The sequence below is a fragment of the Pygocentrus nattereri genome, chromosome 23 (genome assembly GCF_015220715.1).
Source record: "Pygocentrus nattereri isolate fPygNat1 chromosome 23, fPygNat1.pri, whole genome shotgun sequence".
NCBI classification, from domain to species: domain Eukaryota; kingdom Metazoa; phylum Chordata; class Actinopteri; order Characiformes; family Serrasalmidae; genus Pygocentrus; species Pygocentrus nattereri.
The window spans coordinates 4,082,019-4,107,344 of NC_051233.1; the positions used below are offsets into that span (position 1 = coordinate 4,082,019).

General features: G+C 45.6%; 1 protein-coding gene across 4 annotated transcripts in view; it reads right to left on the reverse strand.

Annotated features, from left to right (window-relative positions):
* Positions 1-25,326, reverse strand: part of mbd2 (methyl-CpG binding domain protein 2) — a 75,146-nt gene that overhangs the window by 21,679 nt on the left and 28,141 nt on the right. For all 4 annotated transcript variants that reach the window (XM_017716689.2, XM_017716685.2, XM_017716688.2 and 1 more), the window contains exons 2-5: positions 22,338-22,497; positions 9,670-9,807; positions 1,641-1,731; positions 325-502 (exon numbers count right to left, since the gene is read on the reverse strand). In XM_017716689.2, the coding sequence (XP_017572178.1) occupies positions 325-502; positions 1,641-1,731; positions 9,670-9,807; positions 22,338-22,497 (567 nt within the window). The remainder of the gene's footprint in view (positions 1-324; positions 503-1,640; positions 1,732-9,669; positions 9,808-22,337; positions 22,498-25,326) is intronic.

The window sequence follows — 25,326 nt, forward strand, 5'->3', positions numbered from 1 at the left end:
GGGACCCTCACTGGCAGAAGATGAATGGACTGCTAGAGAGAAAGTGGAAATGAAGTGCATGAATAAATAAAACAGCAAAACTTTGATTGAGCCACTCCAAAATTGATATAACCGTATTGGGAATCGCAGCAAATCTGACAGCATTTCAATGCCAAAGCTGATAGGGTGGATCAGCAATCAGCACGGAAACCAGTTTGAATCGATCGCTGGAGAAATTTCAAATGGGACTTGGCTTCCAGTGGCATTCAATCACACTCAGAGCACAACTTGTTTCAACATATACCACATTATTATTAGCAGCCCAGCTGGCTCGCTCAAACGCACCTGATGTCGTCGTCAGTGACGGTGAAGGCTTTGCAGAGCGGCTGGGAGGTGTTGAGCCAGATGGCTGGGTTCTTCTCCGCGGCGGTGGACGTCTGACCCGTGATTGGGCCTGAACTCATATGCAGAGCGCTGGCTATGGCCGACAGCAAGGTTTCGTCCGACGCATCTGGACCTACACCTGCCAAAGTCACCCACACACACACACACACACATTACATGTATTACTACCATACCCGGTATACAATCACGCCAAAGACGGAGCAACAAAATAACCCTAAGCCTGTGATAAATGCACGTAAACACTGGGATTTTTTCATATCGTCAATGTACAAAAATAAGCAAGCACCTCCAAAACGGTACGTTTATAGAAGAGGGAGAGAAACTTCTTCACTTTCAATATCAGCCAAAGTAAAGAGAGTTAGGCTTTGTTTACACAGCAGGTAAAAGTGTCCGTGTGAACAGGTAAACACACTGAATTCCGATTTGAGACGCTTTCATATATGGAACTGAAATCCGATCTGATGTTCCTGTACCAAAAAAATTAGAGGAGCCTCATCGCAGCCGCTCCGTGTTCGAAGAGGTTTCGATCGAAACAGCCGAACACGGCTGGAGGAGACCGAGACATTTCAAAGAATCTGAGGACACGAACCAAAGAAGCGGTGGTGTCTGAATAACACGCTGTGGCTGATGAGCCCAGCTGTTTATAATCGCTGCTGTGATGCTGACGAAGACCAAGCTCAAAGCTCTGGGAGCGACAGACGTTTGCCAGCTGTCACGACTGTTGACCTCTGGACGAGTCGCGCGACGCTCCGTTCTTCTGCGCATGTGGGCCGGTTTAGGAGCTCATCTGTTCAGACTGACATCACATTTAAAAGATGAAACTTGTGTGAACACAGCCTAATTTTGGAGCATTCCTATTGGTCCATTTTTCAAGAAATGGTCACACAACGTAAAGAACACCTGTGACGCTCAAATGGCGCAGAAAAGCTCAAATCTAAAGAACAAAGTGACGAAAGGCATCATTCCAGTCAAAACAGCCACAAGGACACATTTATCTTTTTCCCCCAGAGTCAATAAAGAAGCAGAAAACACAAATATCCTCTAAACTACATCACAGACTGTAGCCCCTTGCATTCATCAATGGAAAGGGGCCATTAGAGAACCACTGATATTCCGAACACAGCACGAAACTCAGCGGCGTCAGTGGGGCTGGTAGGAGTGCAGCAGTCACAGTGTAAATGTACATTTACCTAATAAACAACTAACTACAATGGTTAACACTGAAATGTGAATAAATGAAGAAGCATCCTGCTTACTTTGTAAACCTTTAGGAAGCTCCATAGTCCTGAGAACCTCTTCTGTGACGTCTGACGACCTCAAGCCTTTCAACCTCTTCTCCCAGAACAGCTGTATATAGAGAGCGCAGATGGGAAAAGCAGAGTTAATTACAACAATAATTAAGGCATGATGTTCCAGACTTGATTGGTTATTAAGACACCTAACCCCCAATTGCTCCCCGGGCGCCGTGCATAGGGCTGCCCCCTAGTGTGTGTGCGTGGTGTTTCACTTCACGGATGGGTTAAATGCGGAGGTGGAATTTCCCCGTTTGTGGGATTAAAAAAGTATCACTTAACTTATTCTCTATTTGTAATTAGTTCGTTTACATAATACCTAGTCCCACAACCTAGAACCAGCCTCTACCGGCTCTGCTAGCCATGCCTCAGGTGCACAGACCGCAGGCAGGTCAGCTTAGTGCCCGGACTCTTAATATGGAGCAATGCTGCTGTAATACGTGCAGAATGTGGTTTGACACAGTCTTGCTGACATAATCAAGGCCTTCCCTGAAAAAGACGTCATCTGGATGGCAGCACACGTTGCCATGACCTGCATATATTGTTCAGCATTAATGGTGTCTTCACAGATGAGCAGGTCAGCAATGCCAGCTGCACTAATGCCCCCCTAAACCATCATGAATACTGGCTTTTGAACTGTGCACTGATAACAAGCTGAGTGGTCTTCAGCCCGGGGGACACAGTGTCCATGATTTCCAAAAAGAATTTCAAATGATGATTCGTCGGACCACAGGACACCTTTCCACTTCACCTCAGTCTACTTTAAACGAGCTCAGGCCCAGAGAAGAGTCTTCTGACGGACTCCGCCTCTCTGAGATGATCTTTTTATACCCATTCATGTTGCTGACCTGTTGTCAATCAACCACCAGGTGTCTTTTTTAGCATTACACATCTTTACCAACCTTTTGTTCCTCCCGCCCCAACTTTTTAAAAACGTGTTGCTGGCATCAAATTCACACACACACAAACACACACATCTTCTAAGCCGCTTCTCCTTCTGGGTCCCAGTGGTCACCGCACGCAAGGAAGGATACACCCTGGACAGGCCACAAGCTCATCGCAGAGCAGAGAGACTCACACAGTCCAACTGGCCTGACTGCATGTCTTTGGACTGTGGGCGGAAACCGGAAAACCCGGAAGAAACCCACGCAGACACGGGGAGAACATGCAAACTCCACACAGAGAGGACCCTGGTCCCCCAGCTGGGGAATCGGACCCAGGCCCTACTTGCTGTGAGACAGCAGTGCTACCCACCACGCCACCATGCCGCCCGCATCAAAATCAAAAACGGGCATGTATTTTTCAGAAAACATGATTGGCACATCATTGCATTTTGTTTTTATGTACATTTTGCACAGCATCCCAATATTTTTGGAAATGGGGTTGTTTGATTTAAATGACAAAGAAAACAAAAGCCAACTAAATATTACAAAATATAGAATGAAAGACGTGATGGTGAGTCCACTGCGTCTCTCAGCTCTCAGAGATTCTCCCATTCGGCTCATGATCTCATATGAAGCTTTCAGCTGACGTCACTGGTGTGACCGACGTTATCCTGAGGTAACTGAAAAAAACTGAACACAAACGGACTAAATTCCATATTTTAGTGGATGTTCCGTGACTGACAGCGTGTGGTTTGATGTTCTGTAGCGGTTATTTAGTAAAATGCATTGTTCGTTAAAAACGTCTCTGGAGGGAACACCGATGACGATCGGTGACACCAGTGACTCCTCCGGACAGATTAAAAAAAAGTGGACATTTCTGATCTGCATTATACTGACGGTGATCAATACAGTATTCCATCATTTAGTGTAACGACGTTTGTTATCGCGCCAAACGGAATGCTTCCCTGAGCGAATCATATGGTCAGCACTTCAAGAACACTGACAAAGAGTCCTGTCTAATCAGATTTAGATAAAGAGCGCTGTGTGAAACGTTGAGTATGTCATTATACAGAGTTTTTAAATGGGGCTCCACTGTTTCTGTGCCTGAATCTTCGAGATGCGTATCGCGTGTCAACATCGTAAAAAGGCATCGTGATTTTTGTCACATCGGCCACCTCTGTGTTCAAGGTTATCTGCTCTAGAAATGAAAGAAAAAATTCTCCTGCTGCACCTCAAAGGTTTGCAGCATACAAATGCAGTTTCATCCGTACCGGCCTGAGAGCGGCGTTCCTGCCGTGCTTATGACGGAGCGTAGCTGTTAGCCAATAAAGTCCGGCATCAGCAGCCCAAGGGAGCCATCTACAGCTATAGCCAACATGGCATTTCAGCTTGGAGCTCTAAACGGCTAGCCAACAACAGCTCATAAACAGGCCTGGGATTTATTTAAGTGTATACTTAAATAAAAGCTCCTCCGTGACCGCCACAGGGCCTTTACGGATAAATCTGCCCTTTACAACAACGGCTGTGTATTTAAGAGGGAATGAAGTGCTGGGGACTAGCGCCAGTGCCTTTGGGCCACAGAGGCCTAAACAACAGCCCTTCTCCTCCTATAACATTAAAACAGCTATACTGCCTTGGCTCTCGCCTCCTGACCATGGCAGCCACCCAGAAACAGCGGTTCTCTGCTCATTGGAAGAAGCAGCAGTTGATAACAGAGACTCGGCTGTCCTCGCTTTAAAAGGAAATTGTTTTGTTTAACGGGGACAGGTGCTCTTTTTCGGCCGCCGCAGCCCGACCTACTTCCACCCTGTAACAATCGAGCTTTTCCTCAGATCGGCCCGATGAGGGAAGGCTTGTTTCAGACTACCTTCGTTTAGAACATGGCAAGTAGTTTTCAGAAGAGTGAGAGAACAAAAACAGGCTTTATCTCACGACAGCACAATCTGCTACACAACAGCGCAAAATCTAGGCTACATTCAGTGACAGCGTTAAGCGAAATGTCACTCCAAACAGCGTCGGCTTTGAAAGCAGCAGCACTCCCAGACTCTGATTCTGACGGATGTCGACCTGTTTTTTGACGTCTAAAACGCGTGCTTGAAAACAACGACAACAGAAGAAATTTCCCTTTTCCTCTAAAAGTTTGCCCTGGCTTGAAGGAGGTTGACTCATAAGAGGCTCAGGGCTGCTCAGAGCAGAGATGTCAGGTTCAAGCATCTGTCAGCTTGAAAAGCAGGCTTTGATGCCACGACGCTGCGCTTCCGATGTCAATAACGTTCATCAGTTGTCAGCGTGTGCCGATCTCCCCTCTAGTCTGAGCAGTTCTTTGTTGTTTGATGGTTTTCTTTCAGAATAATTAGAGAGCGAGTTGCAGTCCTGAGGTAGCAAATTCAACAAGAAATCACCGGTCAGGCCTAACATTCTGACCGCCTCCTCGTTTCTACGCTCACTGTCCACTTTATCAGATCCACTGACTGTATAGCTGCACTCTGTAGTTCTACAGTTACAGACTGTAGTCCATCTGTTTCTCTGATACTCTGTTACCCTGTTCTTCAGTGGTCAGGACCCCCATGGACCCTCACAGAGCAGGTACTGTTTGGGTGGTTGGTCATTCTCAGCACTGCAGTAACACTGAAATATAGTGAGATTTCATGGAGAGATGTGGAATTCCTGCAAAGTTGATCTGGGAAGAACTCCCATCCTGACATCACTACAGCAGCTTAATTCCCACGTAAATCCGGCTTCCTTATTATTCACGGAAGGAAAAACAAAGCTTCCTCTCTACAGGAAGCACACTTTTCCCAGACATGTCCTGAGTATGCAAATTATTCACAGGCTTGTGGAGCTCTGGACAGGTCATTTCCTCACACCCACCCATAACCTTCGACATCACACTAGTATTACTCCTCCTCAAATATGTGCACCTCTCCTCCTTTATCCACGTAAAGGTGCCTGAAGATGACTAAACCTATTAAAGGAATGCATTCTCCAAGACGTTTGGTGTCCAGGGCTGGGATCACTGGGTGAAATTAGTTGCGTTCAACGTAATTTCTGTGCAACTTAATGGTTAGAAAGCAATTCAAACACAATAAAAGTTGCATGCAACACATTCACACGCCACTAAACTCACTCGTTCTCAAGATCAAGTAATGATCAAGTTATCTATTCGCCGCATTTTTGGAAAATGAGCCTCTGAAAACAGAAGTAGCCATTATATAGTTAGGATCTACTTGCTTTGCTCATTCTATAACAGAAGCACAAAAACAACCTGCCTCCCAATGGGAACCAGGCTAGAAGGTGTCAAAAGGTTACAAAGCCATCGCTGTGGCTCTGGGACTCCAACGAACCACAATGAGAGCCATTATCCGGAAAATTGAGAAAACCTGGAACGATTGGTGAACCTTCCCAAGAGTGGCCTGGCCGGCCTGCCAAACTTTCGCCAAGAGTGTATCAGTGACTCATCCGGGAGGTCCCAAAAACCCAGATGAACATCTAAAGAACTGCAGGCCTCATTTGCCTCAGTTAAGGTCAATGTACACAATCCCTCAGTAAGAAAGACACCAGGAAAAACCGGCATCCATGCGAGAGCTGCAAGGCACAAACCACCGCTGAGCAAAAAGAATACAAAACAAAGTCAAATCTCGCATTCGCCAGAAAACATCTAGATGAGCCCCAAGACTTTTTAGATAATATTCTGTGGATTGAGGAGTCAAAGGTGGTGCCACCATAACACCACATACCACCATATGAGCATCGCACCAACAGTAAAACATGGTGGTGGTAGTGTGATGGTCTGGGGCGGCTTTGCTGCTGCAGGACCTGGACCACCAGTGATACCTGATATAGAGCAGAATTTATTGTTCCATCAGAAAATCCTGGAGGATGTCCACCCATCAGTTTGTGGCCAAAAGCTCAAGCGCGGTTGGATTATGCTGCAGGACAACGATCCCAACGCACACGAGTGGCCGAATCAAAGTCCTGACATTGAGAGCGTACCCATGCACTCAATAATCCGATCATAATCGGATTTCTGTAGTTATCCGATTATTCGAATGGTCATGTAAACACCGTACTCTGATCTAGAAATCTGATCAGGAAATCCAATAAAGAGGCTGGATTTTAGTTCAGTAGTCAGAGTTCTCAGTGCTGTGAGCTCTTACTCTGATTTCTTTCAGATTTCTCAGTCTGCGTGCGTGAGAACAGACGGTGGATGTCGCCAGACGCAGTGAAACAATTTTGGAGAGGCGCTGAAACCAAACCTAAAATAAAGGATTTTCATTTTCTTCATCTTCTAGATGATGATATTTTAGGTAAAGTGGCCTTTTTTAAAAAAAAAAAAATGAGTTCTACATTCTGTTTACATCACGTCGTCTTCTGTGAGTTTATTGGCTGGTTGCAAAGCAGAAATCTGATCACTGTCTGACTCGTGTGGACCTGGAGTTTCACATTATCTGATTCCTCAAGTGCATGCAAACGTGTCGATCAGACCACAGACAAAATCTGATTTTCTGCAAACGCACTCATTGAGAGGCTGCGGCAAGACCTTGAACGGGCAGGTCAGGCTCGAAATCCTGTAGTGATGTAAAGGACTCGTCTCAAGTTATCGCAAAAGTTTGCTTGCAGTTGTAACTGCCAGGAGTGGCACACCCAGTTACTGGGTTTAGGGGGGCACGCAAGGATGATCTATCTTTACCTTCAGTAAATGGAATGATTATTTAAAGGCTGCATTCTGTGTGTACCTGTGCCCCCTTTGTCCTATATTAAAATTAATTGGACGATCCGAATTATGAATTATCAGTATTAGACGAAATCGGGTGAGGGGGGGGCGAATACTTTTTCACAGCACCGTGCCACCACTTTTCCATCACCAGCATATAAAAACGCAGAAGACGTGTAGGTTCACTGGTGGCTTTGGACAGTAAATAAAATGGCTATATTTGTGTCGTCGTCATGGCGACTCCTTGTCCTCATCAGCACCACTGTAAACAAATGGGCCTGCCCAGCACTGGAGGTTAGGGAACCGGCCCTGTGAGCGGAAGGTCACCAGTTCGATCCCCAGAGTCGACAATATATGACTGAGCAAGGCACCTGACCCCCGACTGCTCCGGATAGGGCTGCCCACCGCTCCGGGCAAGTGTGCTCACTGCCCCCTAGTGTGTGTGTGTGGTGTTTCACTTCACGGATGGGGTGAAATTTCCCCATTGTGGGACTAATAAGGGTCACTGAATGAATTAATCAATCAAAATTAGTCTGTAAGTTTCTCTATTGTGAATCACCAACATCAAATCAACCACTCTGATTACTGAATTACATGGAAATGTTCCAAAAAATCGCTTCATAGCAGCTTCACGCTGCTCTCCGCCCTGAGCAGTGGCACATGCTGACCTGAGTAAGTGGTGGTTTTCTCTGTAGTAATAGGGTGCAGCAGTGAGCGGGTGAAGGGGTGGGGTGGGGGTGCTGGGCTTGGTCATTACTGCCCTGCTCACGGAGCCCAGAGCAGTCAGGCAGCAAGCTTATTCCCAAACGCTAATGACTGCTGGAGCCTCCCCTTCAAACACGCACAGACAAAGCGCGCTCTCGCCTCAACTCCCACTGCGACTCTGCTTAACTGTTCCTCCGATAAATTTTCCTCCCCCTCTTTGTGATTACCGTCATCTTTTTGTCCTCACGTATAATAAAGAGAGAGCGTGAGAGAGAGAGAGAAAACGGGGCAACTCTGGATCCTCCTTTTTGAAGAATAAACTGTTTCAGAACCCTTTATCGAGCCAAAGTACAAATCAGACATGCCTTTCATTTGTGTGTTTACTGCAGTGTTCCAGCCCTGTAATAGGCAATGTTCCAGCCCATTACCATATAACAAAGAGTGGACGCTAAAACGAAAGAACAGACGGACTCTTCCGGAAGTTTCCTCACACTTTAAACCCACCCTCGCAAAGTTCATCTTCCTCTTTAACTAAATCATACGTGTCCCAAGCACTGGACTCAGCAAATGTGGAAATGTGTGCATTTGGCGCCCCCCTGTGGCCAGACTGGGACACAGCACCCTCTTCAGAGCTTGTGTCGAAGTGTCAATTAACTTGTTTTAATTTCAGCACTAAAAAGTAAACAAAGTCAGTCGTTCAGAGTGGTTTTGTGTGAAACTGTTCACTGGAGAGACATCATACTGTACTGATTTCAGTGGTGTGGTGGTGGTTTTCATTACAACGGTGGTGAAAGGAACCAGCGGTCACAACACCTACAAGACAAACAGCTTTTTTCGTTATTTGTTATCAGAGACCACCTACATGTAGATGCTGATGATGCTAAAATTGTGGTAAATCTAGAAAAAATATGTTCTCATTGGGGGCTTTTCTGCCATTCAATGGCCCACATGTACCCGTCTGCCGTAAATGGATCATCAGCAAAATTATTATAAATCATTAAATAATCATCTCAAATTTATCATAAAACGTTGTCTCAGGCATCAGGGAGTGTATTCATAACCAATTTATGTAATGACCTGTGAGGGAGCTTTCAGGAGCATTAAACTCGTCTGATGTTTGGTTCCTATCACCACCACTGTGGAAAATTCTGGCACATCTCACATCAAAATAGAAGGATGCAAGGATGATAGATAGATGGGCGGACAATCGGACGGACCCTTCCTAACAGACAGACAGACAGACAGACAGACAGATAGATAGATAGATAGATAGATAGATAGATAGATAGATAGATAGATAGATAGATAGATAGATAGATAGAAGGACAGACAGACAGACAGACAGACAGACAGATAGAAAGACAGACAGACAGACAGACAGACAGATAGATAGATAGATAGATAGATAGATAGAAGGACAGATGGAAGGATGGGTGGATGATAGATAGATAGAAGGACAGATTCAAGATAGACAGACAGACAGATAGACAGACAGACAGACAGACAGACAGACGGATGGATGGATGGACGGATGGATTAACTCTAATTCTAATAAGAAGTCATTATAAAACATCAGTGCAGTTCCCCTTTAAGGCTCCAGGGCTTCTTAAATTAACGAGCAGCTTACAGCCTTAAGACAGACGTAACAGCACTGAACCGGATTAAACCGGTCGACATGGGACGGACTAACCTGCCGAGGCTGCTCCGTCGCTCTCTGTAAGTCTGTCTTGACTTTGTTGTTGGGATGGTTGACCACTTTGGTGACGGGCTGTTTGAAAATGGACGCTGTCTGTCGGATGGGCAGCGCCGTGTTGAGGTCAGGCTTGCCCTGCGGAGAGAGAAACAGAGGCTGGGTTCACATTATAGGCGACGTGCTTTTCTCAGAGCTGTATGAAGCAGGGACTTGGCTACAGGGGTGCCTTTTATAAAACAGGATGAACATAAATCATTGCCTTTTTCCACTTTACACTAAATAAAAATAGCAAAAAACACACGTTTTCAGTGGGCGCTGTAACCATGGCGACATTTACCTGGCTACATACAGCTGTCAGTCACACACCACCAATGTTTCATGCCAATAAGGCGAAAATACAGCATTACTCCAACTGGTAGTCGCCACTGTGTCAGTCCCTTTCAAAATACTTCAAAGTATTCATGTAATCCCACAATTACTTTGGTCAAAACAATACAGGGAGCACCCAAGTGGCCCAACCATCTATAAGCCTTCTAAGCACAATAAGGAACCTGGCTTGTAAGTGAGAAGGCAGAGGCCATCCCAGAAAACCCTGTAACTGTGCTCCTGGTTCACACAGTGGTGAAAAAGTTCACGTTTCACATTTAAGCAAAAATGTTTGAGACGCTTTCATGCGTGGAACTGAAATCTGATCCGTACCCGATCTGCGGCAACGTGACTCCGTCTGAACAGCCAGATCGGAATTCGTGCGGCTTTTACAGTCCAACTCGACATTCGTCATAACTTCGCGCTGCTGAGGCTCAAACATTCAGGTTGATGTTCCTGTACAGCAAAACTATCAGAGGCTCGTCGCAGCCGCTCCGTGGTCAAAAGGTTTCAAACCAAGTGGCCGAACGCGGCCGGAGGAGACCGAGGCTGCAGCGTCAGAGAACAGTTCAAAGAATCCGAGGACACGAACCAAAGAAGTGCCCGTGGCCAAATAACCTGATTCTTTTATAGCGAATTCTGACACATTCTGGGTGATGAGTCCAGCGGTCAACCACTGGAACTTCATCATCGCTTCTGTGATGCCGACGAAGATGAAGCTGAAGCTCCGGGAGCGGCAGGCGTTCGCTGGACGCCCTGATTGTTGACCTCTGGACGAGCCGCGTGAGGCCCTGTTCTTCTGCGCTTGTGGGTCGGTTTAGGAGCTGATCTGTTCAGACTGATGTCGCATGCAGATCACGTTTAAAAGATGACGTGGCCCAACAGATTTGGGCCACTTTCACCTGCTGCAGCCTTAGGTATCTTTGCCAAGTGCTACAACAGGTAGGGATGAGGATGATGAGCCAATTTACTTCGTCGTTATAAGCTCCCCGCCGTCATTTCGGTAGGCACATCTCTTAAGCTCATAAAAAATCGAAGGCGTGAGATTTTACACACGCTAAAACCACAACTCTTAACTAATAAATGCAATTTATCCAGCTTCTTTTTCGAATGTTACATTTAGGCTCTTTATAAATAGAACAAATTGCGAAAAACAAGTTGACGAATACGAAGCCAACAGCATAGAAAACCCAAACACCCAGTCAACCCCAGTGAATGTATCCTCAATCGGGAAAAACCTCCAACAATCGCTGACGCTGACTGTTAAACGCGCCTCACTGGCTGATCCCAAACCACACACTCTTATATTTTACCTACTGCTCTAATGACGCCTCCTCTAGTCGAACTGCTTTGTTTGTCTGTTTTTTTACAGGACGTTTAGTGTGCTAGTATTCAGTTTGGGATGCTGCAGAACTAACGATTGACGTGGCGGGGAATCGCAGCCGTTTATGGCAACAAATGAAATAAATTAAATCAAAGGTTTATTGGTTAAAACGCTTTCACAATGAGTTTTAAACGAAGGATTTGCAGAAACAGGTGTTTCACTGCCTGTGTGGGATCAGCTATGGCTTTATTACTTCATAACTGCACAATGAACTTAAAGTCGCCTACCAAAAAGGTGGCAGAGCGACTGTGTGACGTCATCAGGATACTATGAATATTCAAGGTCAGTAATCCTCTGGAAGGCCCTGGACCAGGGGTCGGCAACTCTTTCGCTGCTCTGTTGTGGCTCCACAGCAGAATTAGATTTGTAGGTAAACACAGTTTAACAGTAAACGGTCTTAAACACTGGAGTTAATGTAGAACTGCTAACTCACCCTTTATCCCTGCTGGGCACCATAGCAACACAGACAACAGTCCCGCCCAGCTAGTAGCTACGAAACGGCAAAGAGAGAGATTTAAGACGAACATCGATAATTTGGAGACGAATGGACTTATTGGCATTTATAGTCACTCCAGCTGGTTTCCTGATACGTTTAATCTGCCACGAGAAACTGACGAACACGGAAAAGTCATGAACATGTAGTCAGTTTCTTGTTTGCCAGCTTCAAATTTTCCCGTTCCAGCGGTTACATCCTGGCGCTTCGGGCAACGTTTAAGGTGGAACTTGAAAATTCGAACAAGAAGTTGGCTTCAGCCTCGTAAAAAGCCAAACGTCGAGAGAAATTTTACAAGAAACTGTTTCACTTTTTACAGAGGTTTCCTGCCTGAGATGTGAGAAAAGCAGCTATAGCTGAGCTACAGCTGAAAGCAGAGCACAGTAAGTCTGTGTTTTCATTTATATTCTATTTTCTTAGCCTATAGCAGTTGATCAGCAGAAACAGACATATTTACAGCTAAGGGGGTAAAACGGACATAAAACGTTGTGGCTCCCAAAGTGGTTTGATTTTTCTTGAAAGGACAAAATGGCTCTTCATCCACATTTACGTCTTTTAAATAATGACTCAGCTCTTCGGTTTTCTTTGATTCCAGGAAGGATGCTGATGGCAGGTTTTACAGTCTGTGGATCACCCCACAGTTTTCAGCTATGAAATTCTGGACATCTAGTTTTCAAAACAGCTGGGACGGAATGGCTCACAGAAAAGCTTACTAGAGGAAAGCGGTCAACCATAAGAAACTGGGAGAGTTTGTATGACTCTATTCAAGAACTGTAGTTTCCATAAATTAAATTGTGTGCCGTTGTTTAGTCTAGTGTAGCTGTTTATACATTGTCTTTGTTTTGATTTGGGAGTATTCCTAAAACGTATGTCACCGTCCTGCGGCCCCTCCCCCGTACCTCTTCCCATCCTTGTTGTAAAACATGATGAAAAATGCAATAAAAACTGCCTCAGACTGAAAAAGTGCTAGAACTACTGGCTTAGATGGTTGTGCTACTCGGGACCGGCCTGCATTATTTTTGACCAAATCATTTATTTTTGTTGGTATACATAAATACTTTGGTTCAACCAAAATGCCACAGAAACTCATCTGGGGTTGTGATTGGCCAGGATGCTCACAGCTGGTTACTGGTTAGAATTGCTGTTTGCATATTATAGCATTTGTGATACCAGCCGTACTTTATTTATTAAAACCAGTCTTTTAGGGTCTCCACTCAGCAGGTGAAAGCGAGGACTTACGACTACAAGCTTGCACAGCCCTTCTGGGTGATTGTGGCCACAAACACCGAAAACACTTCTACATTTTACAGTTGTTATGGGCTTGACTGCTCATGTGGGATATCAAAACCAGCCCTTGTGAGCAGTAAATGGATGAGGAACCAGAGTGCCCGCCTCACCTAAACAGGTTTACCTCTAATTTTATCCACAAACAGCTCTGTGGGCTTCACACTTTGCTTACTAATGTCGAGGAAGCTGGTTTCTGAGCTGTTTCTACTCACTAGTTTCTAGGTGTCTCAAAGCCAAAAGTACCCCGTGACAGGCAGAACCAGGCCTTTTTGAATGCGGTACAGAAAAGACTCCAGAGTCCTCGCAGACTTCCATGGGTTTTAGAGGGGAATAAAGTAGAGTAATGAGATTTTACTTGTTCTGGGAAGCAAGAAATGAAGCAATTCATTAGAGCTGGAGAACAAACTAGATATTTTTTTAATGGACTACGTTTTGAGGAACAGCCCCAACACTGATAACACGTGAAGGATTTCTAAGACCTGTCTATACTGATCTGTGCTCTGTGATCACTATCAACTACAGGTCTCTTATCAAAACAAAACAGAAAGAGAAAGTGAGCCTTGAGGAGTGAAGGTAGGTCATACTTTAAACGTCACAAAGATAAGGCACATTCAGAGAAACTACAGTCGGTCAGCATAACGTTATAAACAGGAAAATATGTCAATAAGAAGTATATATATATATATATATATATATATATACACACACATACACATACAAACAGAATTTACTAATCACTGCTCTCTGTTTTTATTTGCACTTCACATACTATCTCAACTGTCTAAAAGACAGGAGGCTGAGCTGGAGGTGGCGGAGATGAAGATGCTGAGATTTTCGTTGACAAGATTAGAAATGAGCAGATCAGAGGGACAGTGAAGGTGGAGCAGTTTGGAGATAAGGCCAGAGAGGCCAGGTTGAGATGGTTTGGACATGTGTTGAGGAGGAATAGTGGATATATTGGGCAAAGAATGATGGAGATGGAGCTGCCGGGTAGAAGGAGAAGAGGTAGACCTCAGAGAAGGTTTATGGATGTAGTGAAGGTGGACATGGAGATGGTTGGTGTGAAAGTAGAGGAGGCAGTGGATAGGGCAAGATGGAGGCAGATGATCCGCTGTGGCGACCCCTAAAGGGAGCAGCCGAAAGAAGAAGAGGATACTATCTCAACTTCTTTGCAATTGGGTACCAAAACTGCAAGACCTAAATAATGCCATGTTAGATATTAGGAATAAGTTACGATACTGCTGTACTGCTGCGTGTAACAGACACGGAGCCCAGCAGTGACTGACGCACAGCGTCCACGGCTGAATGCTCGAGCATGGCTCAGCATAACCACAAGAATGTAAACATACCCACAGCTCTGAGATCACATCAGCTTTGCTCAGGTTACCATCACTTTACTATCTTGGTGCAAACGTCTGCAGGGCAGGCGCTCATTCATTCACCCAAGCTAATAATGCTCGAGCTTAATTTCATATCATTACAGAGCTGATAGGGCTGAGCTGTAAACATCATGGACCCTCACAGAGCAAGTGCTATGCGGGTGGTGGGTCATTCTCAGCACTGCAGTAACACTGACGTGGTGGTGGCGTGTTAGTGTGTGTTGTGCTGGTACGAGCGGATCAGACTCAGCAGTGCTGCTGGAGTTTTTAAACACTGTGTCCACTCACTGTCCACTCTATTAGACACGCCTACCTTGTCGGTCCACCTTGTAGATGTAAAGTCAGAGACGACAGCTCATCTGCTGCTGCACGGTTTGTGTTGGTCATCCTCTAGTCCTTCATCAGTGGTCACAGGACGCTGTTGGCTGGATATTTTTGGTTGGTGGACTATTCTCAGTCCAGCAGTGACACTGAGGTGTTTAAACACTGCTGAGTCTGATCCACTCAGTCCAGTGCAACACACACTAACACACCACCACCACGTCAGTGTTCCTGCAGTGCTGAGAATGACCCACTCACCCAAATAGTACCTGCTCTGTGAGGGTCCATGGGGGTCCTGACCACTGAAGAACAGGGTAACAGAGTATCAGAGAAACAGATGGACTACAGTCTGTAACTGTAGAACTACAAAGTCCAGCTATACAGTAAGTTTTGCTGATAAAACGGTCAATGAGCGCAGAAACAAGGGGGTGGTCATAGTGTCATTCCTGACTGGTGTAACTGAGTTTAAATGATGATTACATCCAAAAATCAACTACAAACTGCAGAGGTATGTGAGGATTTCACACTGTATACCTATACGAAACCTGGACATCACTACATCCCTAGTACAGCCTACACCCCAGACTAATTCTAGACGGGGGTGCACGAGGGCAGAAATGAGGGGATAAAAATGTGCCGTTGTTTTGGACGCCTCTCGAGACGGCGCTTATTTATTTCACAGCTATTTTAGGTGCGCCGGTCACGTAACCAGTTCCAGGGAAAAGATTCAGAACGTCCAGTCCAGAGTCCGGCCTGGTGACGTCGCTTTCAGGAGGCTGTGGATGGACTAGACTTCCATTAAAAGTCAGACTGTGATTCATTCGCCTCCTCGCCAGCCGTTTCAACAGCGAAACAAGCAAAGTGCTTATCTACTAAAGCCAGCAAAGCCGACTCTGCCTGAGAAAAGCGGCCACTCCTCTGACTGAGACGAGTGTGGAGAAGACAGTTATTAAAGTTTCAGAGGCTCGCTCGGAAGGAAACGTCCTGCACAGTCCCAGAGGCGCTGCCGAGCGCACTCATCTGTACAGGCCTGGTTATTTTTATATCACTCCAAATGTGATACATTATCAGACTGATAAACTCATTTCTAAGTGAAACTGAGCTGCATTAGTGCTGTTATTGATGGCAGGTGAGCAGTGATTGGTGCTGAATTACAATTTTGCTTATCACTCTTAATATAGCCCAAGAGCTCCCTTTAAAGAGGAGCAACGCACGTGTCTGAGAGTGTGTGAGTGTGTGTGTGTGTGTGAGTGTGTGTGTGTGTGTGTGTGTGTGTCAGTGAGCGATTGAGCCTGAAGAGGTGTGGTCACGTGTAATGTTACACATTCTTAAGATACAATCTCAGTGCAACTCAGCTCTGTATGACACTGTAAGACAAGCACACACACAGATAGGTTTTCATACAATGTCAGGACGTGGGGTCATGTGTATCGGCCCGAAATATTATTATATTATATTATAGGACATATATATGTGTGTGTGTGTGTGTGTGTGTGTGTATATATAAGCAATACATAAAAAGTGTCAAAATGGACATGCGTTTCTTTTTTTTGTCACTGATGGAATCGTATCTCCAAAATCTCTTTACAGGAGAAGGAAACATTCTCTGCTTTTAATGTGAGTCAATGGAACCAGAATTTTTGTCCAAGTAATTTTGGTCCATTCATATATACTCACACACACCAATCAGACATAACATTATGACCACCTCCTCGTTGTCCATCTTGTCAGCTCCACTTACTACACTATACTGCCAAAAGTACTCGGTCGCCTGGCTTCACACGCATATGAACTTGAGTGACGTCCCATTCTTAATCCATAGGGTTTAATATGGTGTCGGCCCACCCTTTGCAGCTATAACAGCTTTGGCTCTTCTGGGAAGGCTTTCCACAGGGTTTAGGAGTGTGTTTATGGGAATTTTTGACCGTTCTTCCAGAAGCGCATTTGTGAGGTCAGACACTGATGCTGGACGAGAAGGCCTGGCTCACAGTCTCCGCTCTAATTCATCCTAAAGGTGTTCTATGGGGTTGAGGTCAGGACTCCACCAAACTACACTTGGCACAATGCAGTCAGACAAGCACCGCTCTCCTGGCAACCGCCAAACACAAAGTGATGTAAGGCTTGGATGCAGCTGCTCGGCCATGGAAACCCATTCCATGAAGCTCTCTACGCTGTTCTTGAGCTGATCTGAAGGCCACATGAAGTTTGGAGGTCTGTAGTGATTGACTCTGCAGAAAGTTGGTGACCTCTGCCCACTATGCCCCTCAGCATCCGCTGACCGCTCTTGTCATTTTACGTGGCCGACCACTTCGTGGCTGAGCTGCTGTCGTTCCCAATCGTTTCCACTTTGTTATAATCCCACTGACAGTGGACTGTGGAATATTTAGTAGTGAGGAAATTTCACGACTGGACTTGCTGCACAGGTGGCGTCCGATCACAGTACCACGCTGGAATTCACTGAGCTCCTGAGAGCGACCCATTCTTTCACTAATGTCTGTAGAAGCAGTCTGCAGGCCTAGGGGCTCGGCTTTATACACCTGTGGCCATGGAAGTGACTGGAATTAAGCATTAATTCAATGATTTGGATGGGCGAGTGAATACAGACTGTAGTCCATCTGTTTCTTTGTTAGCCCCCATTTACCCCGTTCTTCAGTGGTCAGGACCCCCACAGAGCAGGTACTGTTTGGGTGGTGAATCATTCTCAGCACTGCAGTAACACTGAGGTGGTGGTGGTGGTGTGTTAGTGTGTGTTGCGCTGGTCTGAGTGGATCAGACACAGCAGTGCTGCTGGAGTTTTTAAACACCTCAGTGTCACTGCTGGACCGAGAACAGTCCACCAACCAAAAACATCCAGCCAACAGCGTCCTGTGACCACTGATGAAGGACTAGAGGACGACCAACACAAACTGTGCAGCAGCAGATGAGCTGTCGTCTCTGACTTTACACCTACAAGGTGGACTGACCAGGTAGGAGTGTCTAATAAAGTGGACAGTGAGTGGACACAGTGTTTAAAAACTCCAGCAGAACTGCTGTGTCTGATCCGCTCGTTCCAGCACGACACACACTAACACACCACCACCACCAGGACTGGGTAAAAGGGGGTTAACAAAGCACACATGCGCGCACACACACAGGCCTCGTGTCCAGCTGGAATGTCCAAAGGCCTTCTGCAGAACAACGGCGCAGCTTCCCACCAACTACTGACCGCAGACTTACTGGGAAGCCACATTACTAAAAAGTGTTACACAATCTCTACAGCAGCGAACAGGAAACTCACAGGAACAGAGACTTATTTTCACTCATTTCACTGCGAATGGGGCAACGCTGTGTAGGGGCAGTTGTCCAGGTTTCTGGAAACATGCCATTTTCCAGAATTTTGTTTCTCTATCTGTCTATGTGCCTGGTCCAGCATGGACCAGGAGAGCTCTCCTGTTATCTGCTCGGTCAGGGTGACACGACGATTAGGGCGGACTATAACATGTAAACAAGCACGCACACAGCGTACGCATGCACAGTTACTGTAAAAGTCCCCGGTGTTTGTTCGTAACATTGTGACAGCGAACTCCTGACGTTAACTGAGCCAGGCAGCAGCACAGATACTTCTACTGCAGGTGGTCATCTGCTAATCATTATCATCATGATATTATCTAGAACTTCGGTTAGAGTCCAGTGAGAGATCATTTCCTCAAGCGAAGGTCCAGAACATTACAATGTCTAACTTGCATCATGACTCAGTGCCTTATACTGTTTACTGAAGTAGCCGAGTAGGAATATCAACATCTTATACAGTCAAACTGAATATCAGATCAAATAAAGTCCAGTTCAGTCAGATTTCAGCAACATTTACTGTCAGTTTTCTCTCGTTAGAGCACGACATGTGGAATAACTTCCCTCTGACTCACTTTCTTCTCTGACTGCTGTTTCTCTCCTCGTCCCTCCCCTGTGTGTGAATCACTGACTCGAGTCTCGGTCTCGGAGATCGTGATACACAGATCTGATTGGCTGAGTAGCGTCAGGCGTGATATTTACAACCCATGCGATTGGTCTGTGAGTCTCCGGCCGCTAAAGCTACCGTAATGTTACAACGATTAAAACAGGACCACCCTGTCGAAATTAAATAATTCTCCATAGTTTATCGGTTACAGGTCCAGGTCGGCATAGGACAGCGTCCGGGTCCGGACTCAGACCGTGGGTCCGCCTATCAGTGACCTCTGGTCTAGGGATTGTTCAGAACCTCTAAATATTGAAATAGTCGTCAATGTCGAAGAATTGAAGGGTAGATTCGAATTTTTGACGCTTGATATTTCTGAACTTGCCACCTCGCCCGAGGGCAGTGCAGAGCCTGCGTATTACATTGGGGTCAGAGTGTGTCTGTCCAGCCTAAAGAAAGAAGCACAGGTCTGGTAACATCAGAGGAGAAAACAGAAGCTTAGCTTTTTTTGTGTTTATCTTAAAGACTTGGACCGACTGTAAATTTGCTATGCCAGCCACCATTCGTGGTCTAGGCCTCGCTTTGTAATGGAACACCAATAGTAAGACGACGAGCGGTGCCACTGAGTGTGTTTGCATGGACTCGATGATCTGATCATAATCAGATTTCTGCAGTTATCTGATTATTCAAATGGTCATGCAAACAGCACACTCTGATTTCCTAGATCAGTGTCTAGGGAATCTGATAAAGAGGCTGGATTTCAGCTCAGTAATCAGATTTCTCCGTGCTGCGAACTCTTACTCTGATTTCTTTCGGATTTCCCAGCTTGCGCATGAGCAAAAACAGACGGCGGCACCGGAAATAAACAATCAGCGTTGCTGAGAGACGCAGCAAAACATCTGGAGCGATGCTGAAAAGGAATACATGATTAACGAAATGAAGGATTTAAATATTCTTCATCTTCTAGATGACGTCTGTTCATATTTTCAGGTAAAGTGGGGCAATATTTTAAAAACAGCTGCCGGCATGAAGTTTGAGTTTTACATTACGTTTGTGAGTTTATTGGTTGGATGTAAAGCAGAAATCTGATTACTGCCTGACTCAAGTAGACCTGGAGTTTCCCCATCATCTGATTACGCCAGTATATCTAAACGCGTTGATCTGATTACTGAAAAAATCTGCTGTTATCAGATAATACGGTGCATGTAAACACACTTACTGTCTATGACCGCACCCGACTCAATGGGCGTGGTTATCATTTAAATATTACATTACAAATTTGAATATCAAATTGGATCCAATTGATACTGTGACACCTAGTGATACTGACACCTGAGCCTTCTAACCAATCACAGCCTTTTCCTGGCTTACTAGGAGCATCCAGACCCATCACAGTTAAGTTACTTTAATCAAATTGATGCAGATCGGTCTTTAATTATTCCACATTATTCAACACTGCATTGTTAACACACAGCAAGTCATATCACAACAGCAATGCGGCAGTAAAAACGCACTACTGGTACGGTAACGAGCAAAACTCTGCTGATAGAACAGCTACATCAGATATACGATCACCTATAAACTGTCACAGTCTCCCGAAATGCCAGGACCGGGACCCTCGTCAACATTCATGATCAATCATTTCCGTCTGATTTCTGAGTTTCTGTGACCGCAGGTGCCCTCGACCCGTTAACTTCCAGTTCTAAGCCATGGAAAACTTTAAACGTGGATATCTGGATAAATAAAATACAACCCTTTAATCTTCCTGTGCTTTTTTTTTTTTTTTATTTCACGATTAGTTTGTAAACAAACACAAACCTAAACCTTTCCACAGAACCTAAAGCGCTTTTCCCGCGTTTTCCCCTTTTTCAACACTGAATTTGGAATGAAAATCGAATGACCACAAGATAAACAGACCCATAACGGTCCATGCACCTTCTGCTCATCTGGTTTTTAAAACCAAATTTTAAAATAAAATCAAATATCAAGCAAACAGCGAAGAAATAAAGGGTCGTATTCTAATGAACCCATTTTAAATTAAACCTGCAGCGCGGAGGTGTGGAGGCGCAGAAATCAGGCCTGTGGTTCTGGTGTTTTGACAGGATGTATCACTTTTTTGAAGCGTATATTTGACCAGCACAAACTACATGAGAAAGAAATGATATAGAGAAGAAACTGAACTCCCACCATTTGACGGGGGCTTTGCGCAACCTAGATCAGCTGCTGATTCGCTCAAGCTCACGAACGGGTACGTGCGCTTCACACAGGCAGATGGACACTAGATTACATTCTGTCTTTCAGTTGTAATGACCAGTACTTTAGCCTCTTGGTGAAGGAGACTCAGGAGGGACGGTCATTCTGCTAGAGAGGTGCTCTTTACTGACACCTGCGGAAGAGGCTCAAACAATGAAGGTCACCTCCGCCCCCCCGCGCTTCATGGTAGACACTTAACCCGACTAACTAAACAAACCCAGGGGGTGCTGAAGCCCCCCCACCCCCCGAAAATCATTCAGCACCCAAGGTTATCAGCCCTGAAAAATGTTGAATATTAAAAAACGCTGAGAAGCAAAACTGAACAGTGACCCCTGACGCAGCTCTAACGCACCTCTAAAGCTCCTTCCCCCCCAAAAACCGGAGGCAGGGCCGCCGCCACATGACGATAAGAACACTATGAACTAACGTGATCGCAGGACCAGCGCACGCGGCGGGAGTCGTGTTGCATGTCAGTGCAGTTTTTATGCTAATAGAAAAAAGTCAACAAACACATATAAAACGATATCTAGCCTTCCATAACGCCAGACCTAGACTGACCATTACATTTACATCTACATTTACATTTACGGCATTTGGCTGACGCTCTTATCCAGAGCGACTTACAATGTGATCGCTTTACACAGGCAGGCCAAGGCGGTGTTGGGAGTCTTGCCCAAGGACTCTTATTGGTGTAGTGTAGGGTGATTGAACCCCGGTCTACAGCGCAGAAGGCAGAGGTGTTACCCACTACACTACACCAACCACCTCAACGCTCATGCCCGACCCTCCGGTCCTCACCATTTCTCGACCGCGACCGCCTGGTTTCTGAGCTCCTGTGACCACAGGTGCGTCTATTTTCATTAAACTGAAATCAGTCAAATCAACCCCCTTGCTCAGTTGCTGTTTGCGTGTTACGTGATGTTATGATTAGTCTGTGAAACTGTAAAATTGAGCTATTTCTTGTTTTCCGACTGAAAACAACAGAATCAAAAACGTTTCAATACTGGATTATGAGTCTCAATTTCAAACGTATCTGGCCTTCAAAAAGACGCTGATTCAGTGTGGATGGAAAAGCAAACGGAGTTCTGAAACGTATCCGTATTAACATGAACAAGGCTGGAGGCCTCAGAAGGCTCCAAGATCATCACCCGTCTTCATCTGGCTTACAAGAACTTTCCATCCATTCTGCTATTACTGAACTTGACTCATGCACAGTTGTTGTTCCTTAGAGTTCTAGGTGTCTTTTGGTACCTTGGACAGGCTGAGGTTCTCGCTGCGAAGCCTCTGTTTGTTTTTTTGCACTTTGCTGGGCATCATCTTTCCCGTGCGGAAGTCGAAGCATGCTAGGTCGACCGTGTTGCCGAGGTAACGGGACAGCTGGGGTTTGCTTCTGAACTTCTTCCCCGTGGGGCTGGAGGTAAACAAATAAACAACAGCGTGAGAGATAGTCAACACAGATAAGTCACTGCTCTGCACGGTGAGGGGAACAGATACAGAGCCACTTTTTACAGACCACTTACTTACACCGGTCAGGCATAACATCATGACCTTGTTTCTACGCTCGCTGTCCATCTTATCAGCTCCACTGACCGTATAGGTCCACTCTGTAGTTCTACAGTTACAGACTGTAGTCCATCTGTTTCTCTGATACTCTGTTACCCTGTTCTTCAGGGGTCAGGACCCCCATGGACCCTCACAGAGCAGGTGGGTCATTCTCAGCACTTCAGTAACACTGACGCGGTGGTGGTGTGTTAGTGTGTGTTGTGCTGGTCTGAGTGGATCCATGGGGGTCCTGACCACTGAAGAACAGGGTAACAGAGTATCAGAGAAACAGATGGACTACAGTCTGTAACTGTAGAACTACAGAGTGCAGCTATACAGTAAGTGGAGCTGATAAGATGGACAATGAGCGCAGAAACAAGGAGGTGGTCATCACGTTATACCTGATCGATGTAATTCCCCACTAAACAGCCAGTCAGATCACGGCCTCACCTGGAACAGGCAGGCGTGTGCAGCTAATTTCCTCCAGGCTTGCTCTGTATGACTAATGGGTCTTTAATATGAGATCTAGATGTAAAGTAATGCTCATAGGTCAAACATGCCCTTAAGAAAGTTTACACAGATCGCTAACAAGCCTTGACTTTGTGCTCTGAGACTGACGATACTGAGGGAATGATATAAGCACATGATTCAGCACAGGCCTTCTTACCCGCATAGGCTGATACTGAAAAAGAGGTCAAGATCAACATCAGGAGTCAAGCGTTCTATTTGCTGTAGCTGTTTGGCAAAGTAAAGAAAAAAGTAAAGCAGAGTTTTAATGCTGCCGACTTCTTCCGCCAAAAAAAGTAGGTCCAGCAGCTTAGAGTACAGGCTGTCAGGGTTCAATAATAACGATCACCCGAATGCTCAGGGCAAGTAAACCGCAATGTCGGGACAGCAGCACGAAAAAATCCCTTTCCCGATGAGGGGGGGCCACCGTGTGTTCACAGAACTCAATTCACTTGAAGATTGAACCCCTCGCCATATGAAAACGGTCTTATCCATTTGTGCGTCCAGTCAAAACACACCAATGGTTTTATTTGTCGACAAATGACGTCAGAGGCACGCAGGAAAACGTCGGCGAGGCGCGAATACGAAGCAAAGCGAGTCCGCGGCATCGCTCCTTCGAGGAAAACTCGGTTCTGGTGGGTGGATTCTGACCTGTGCACCTGAGATGTTCGTGAAGTTTGTAGGGAAAATCCTAACAAATCTGTGACGGATGTGAACGACCTGCCGTCCTGAAATGACCCTCATGAGCACTGAGGTCTGAAACGGTCACTGGGGTGGTTCCCTCAAGGGTTCATCTCAGTGCCTTTAGTCAGGGAACATAACTGAACCATAATCCACTGAAATGATCTGTTCTAAGCTGGACTGACTCCACACACCCCGCCCCGCCTCGCCTCCAGGCTTTTACTCTACTGCTCTGTTTTAAAACATTCGGTTATGAAAAGGAACAAATACCAACTTTTCACCTGGAGGAACTGATTTAAGCTCCACAATCAGACCTTAGAACCACTGTAGAACCTTTGAGGGAACATTTACACTGTTCGTAGCTTGATGACTGAAAAATGTGCCTGCATAGAACCTTCACTTCTACCAGCGTAACCAGTCTCTCCTCCCTCCTCACCACCACCTCCTAGTGTGATCTGTGTGAAATCTTGCACAACAGTTTTCACTCTGTCCTAACAAGCTCTCCGAGACGCTTCCCTAGCATTAGGCTAAACACTGTAATCCACTGATGACCACTGTCACGCGGTAGCAAACTCCACATGCACACACTGGACCTTGGACGCACCGCGGCACAAGGTAATCACAGCTAATCCCCATATAAGACTGTACTGGATCCCGGATCGGGCCGACACCTTGCACACAACTGGATTCGTTACCATATAAAAGGTGAAAAATCACGTTTTTGCACTGAAATACATTTTTTTTATGAAACTGAACAAATATTCAGTTAAAAATATAAATAAAAAGCTAATTATAAAGCCTAAAACTCACCCAGTCAGCATGCACAGTATGCCTGAGAGCCTCAAGGCCAAACCCTGGTAATTTGGCCGTCAGTAGCATTTCAAAGCAGTTGATGGTACTAAGCATTAGGAACTCAATTCTGGGCTCAATCCAAGGCTCAAATTCTGACATCAGCACACAAAGCTGCACTAAATAAAAATGAAAAATAAACGAAACCAGGAGTTCCCAAAACTGGAGTTCAAAAATGGGCCTCCTAACAACCACCTGGAAGACCTGGTCGACACCAACCCTGCCCCCATCAGATAAACAGCTCTTAAAGCTTTGATCTCTGAGAGAGAGGAGAACATCAAGCTGCTTCAGATCTGAAAACATCCACAGGTGTTTCTGTCCATCCTTCCACTGTGAGAAGACCACTCAGCGCTGTGGGTCTGAAAGGACGTGTAGCGGATCAAGAAGAACCTCACTGAGAAAAGGAGACGGACGCATCAAACAAAGAAGCTGGACGATGGACTGACCACCCCAGAGTCCAGACCTCAGCACCACTGAATGGGTTTGATCACTTCAGAGCTCTGGAGGTGCGTCTGCAGGTTTACTTGAGAGGAAAGGAAGCTGTAAAAGTGGACACACTAAATCCCATTCCACACATTACAGGGCAGCCAATCAGAACAGAGGTCATTTACATGTACTTTTATATCAGCCTTAAAGGTACAGCAACAAAAACAGGCCGTTT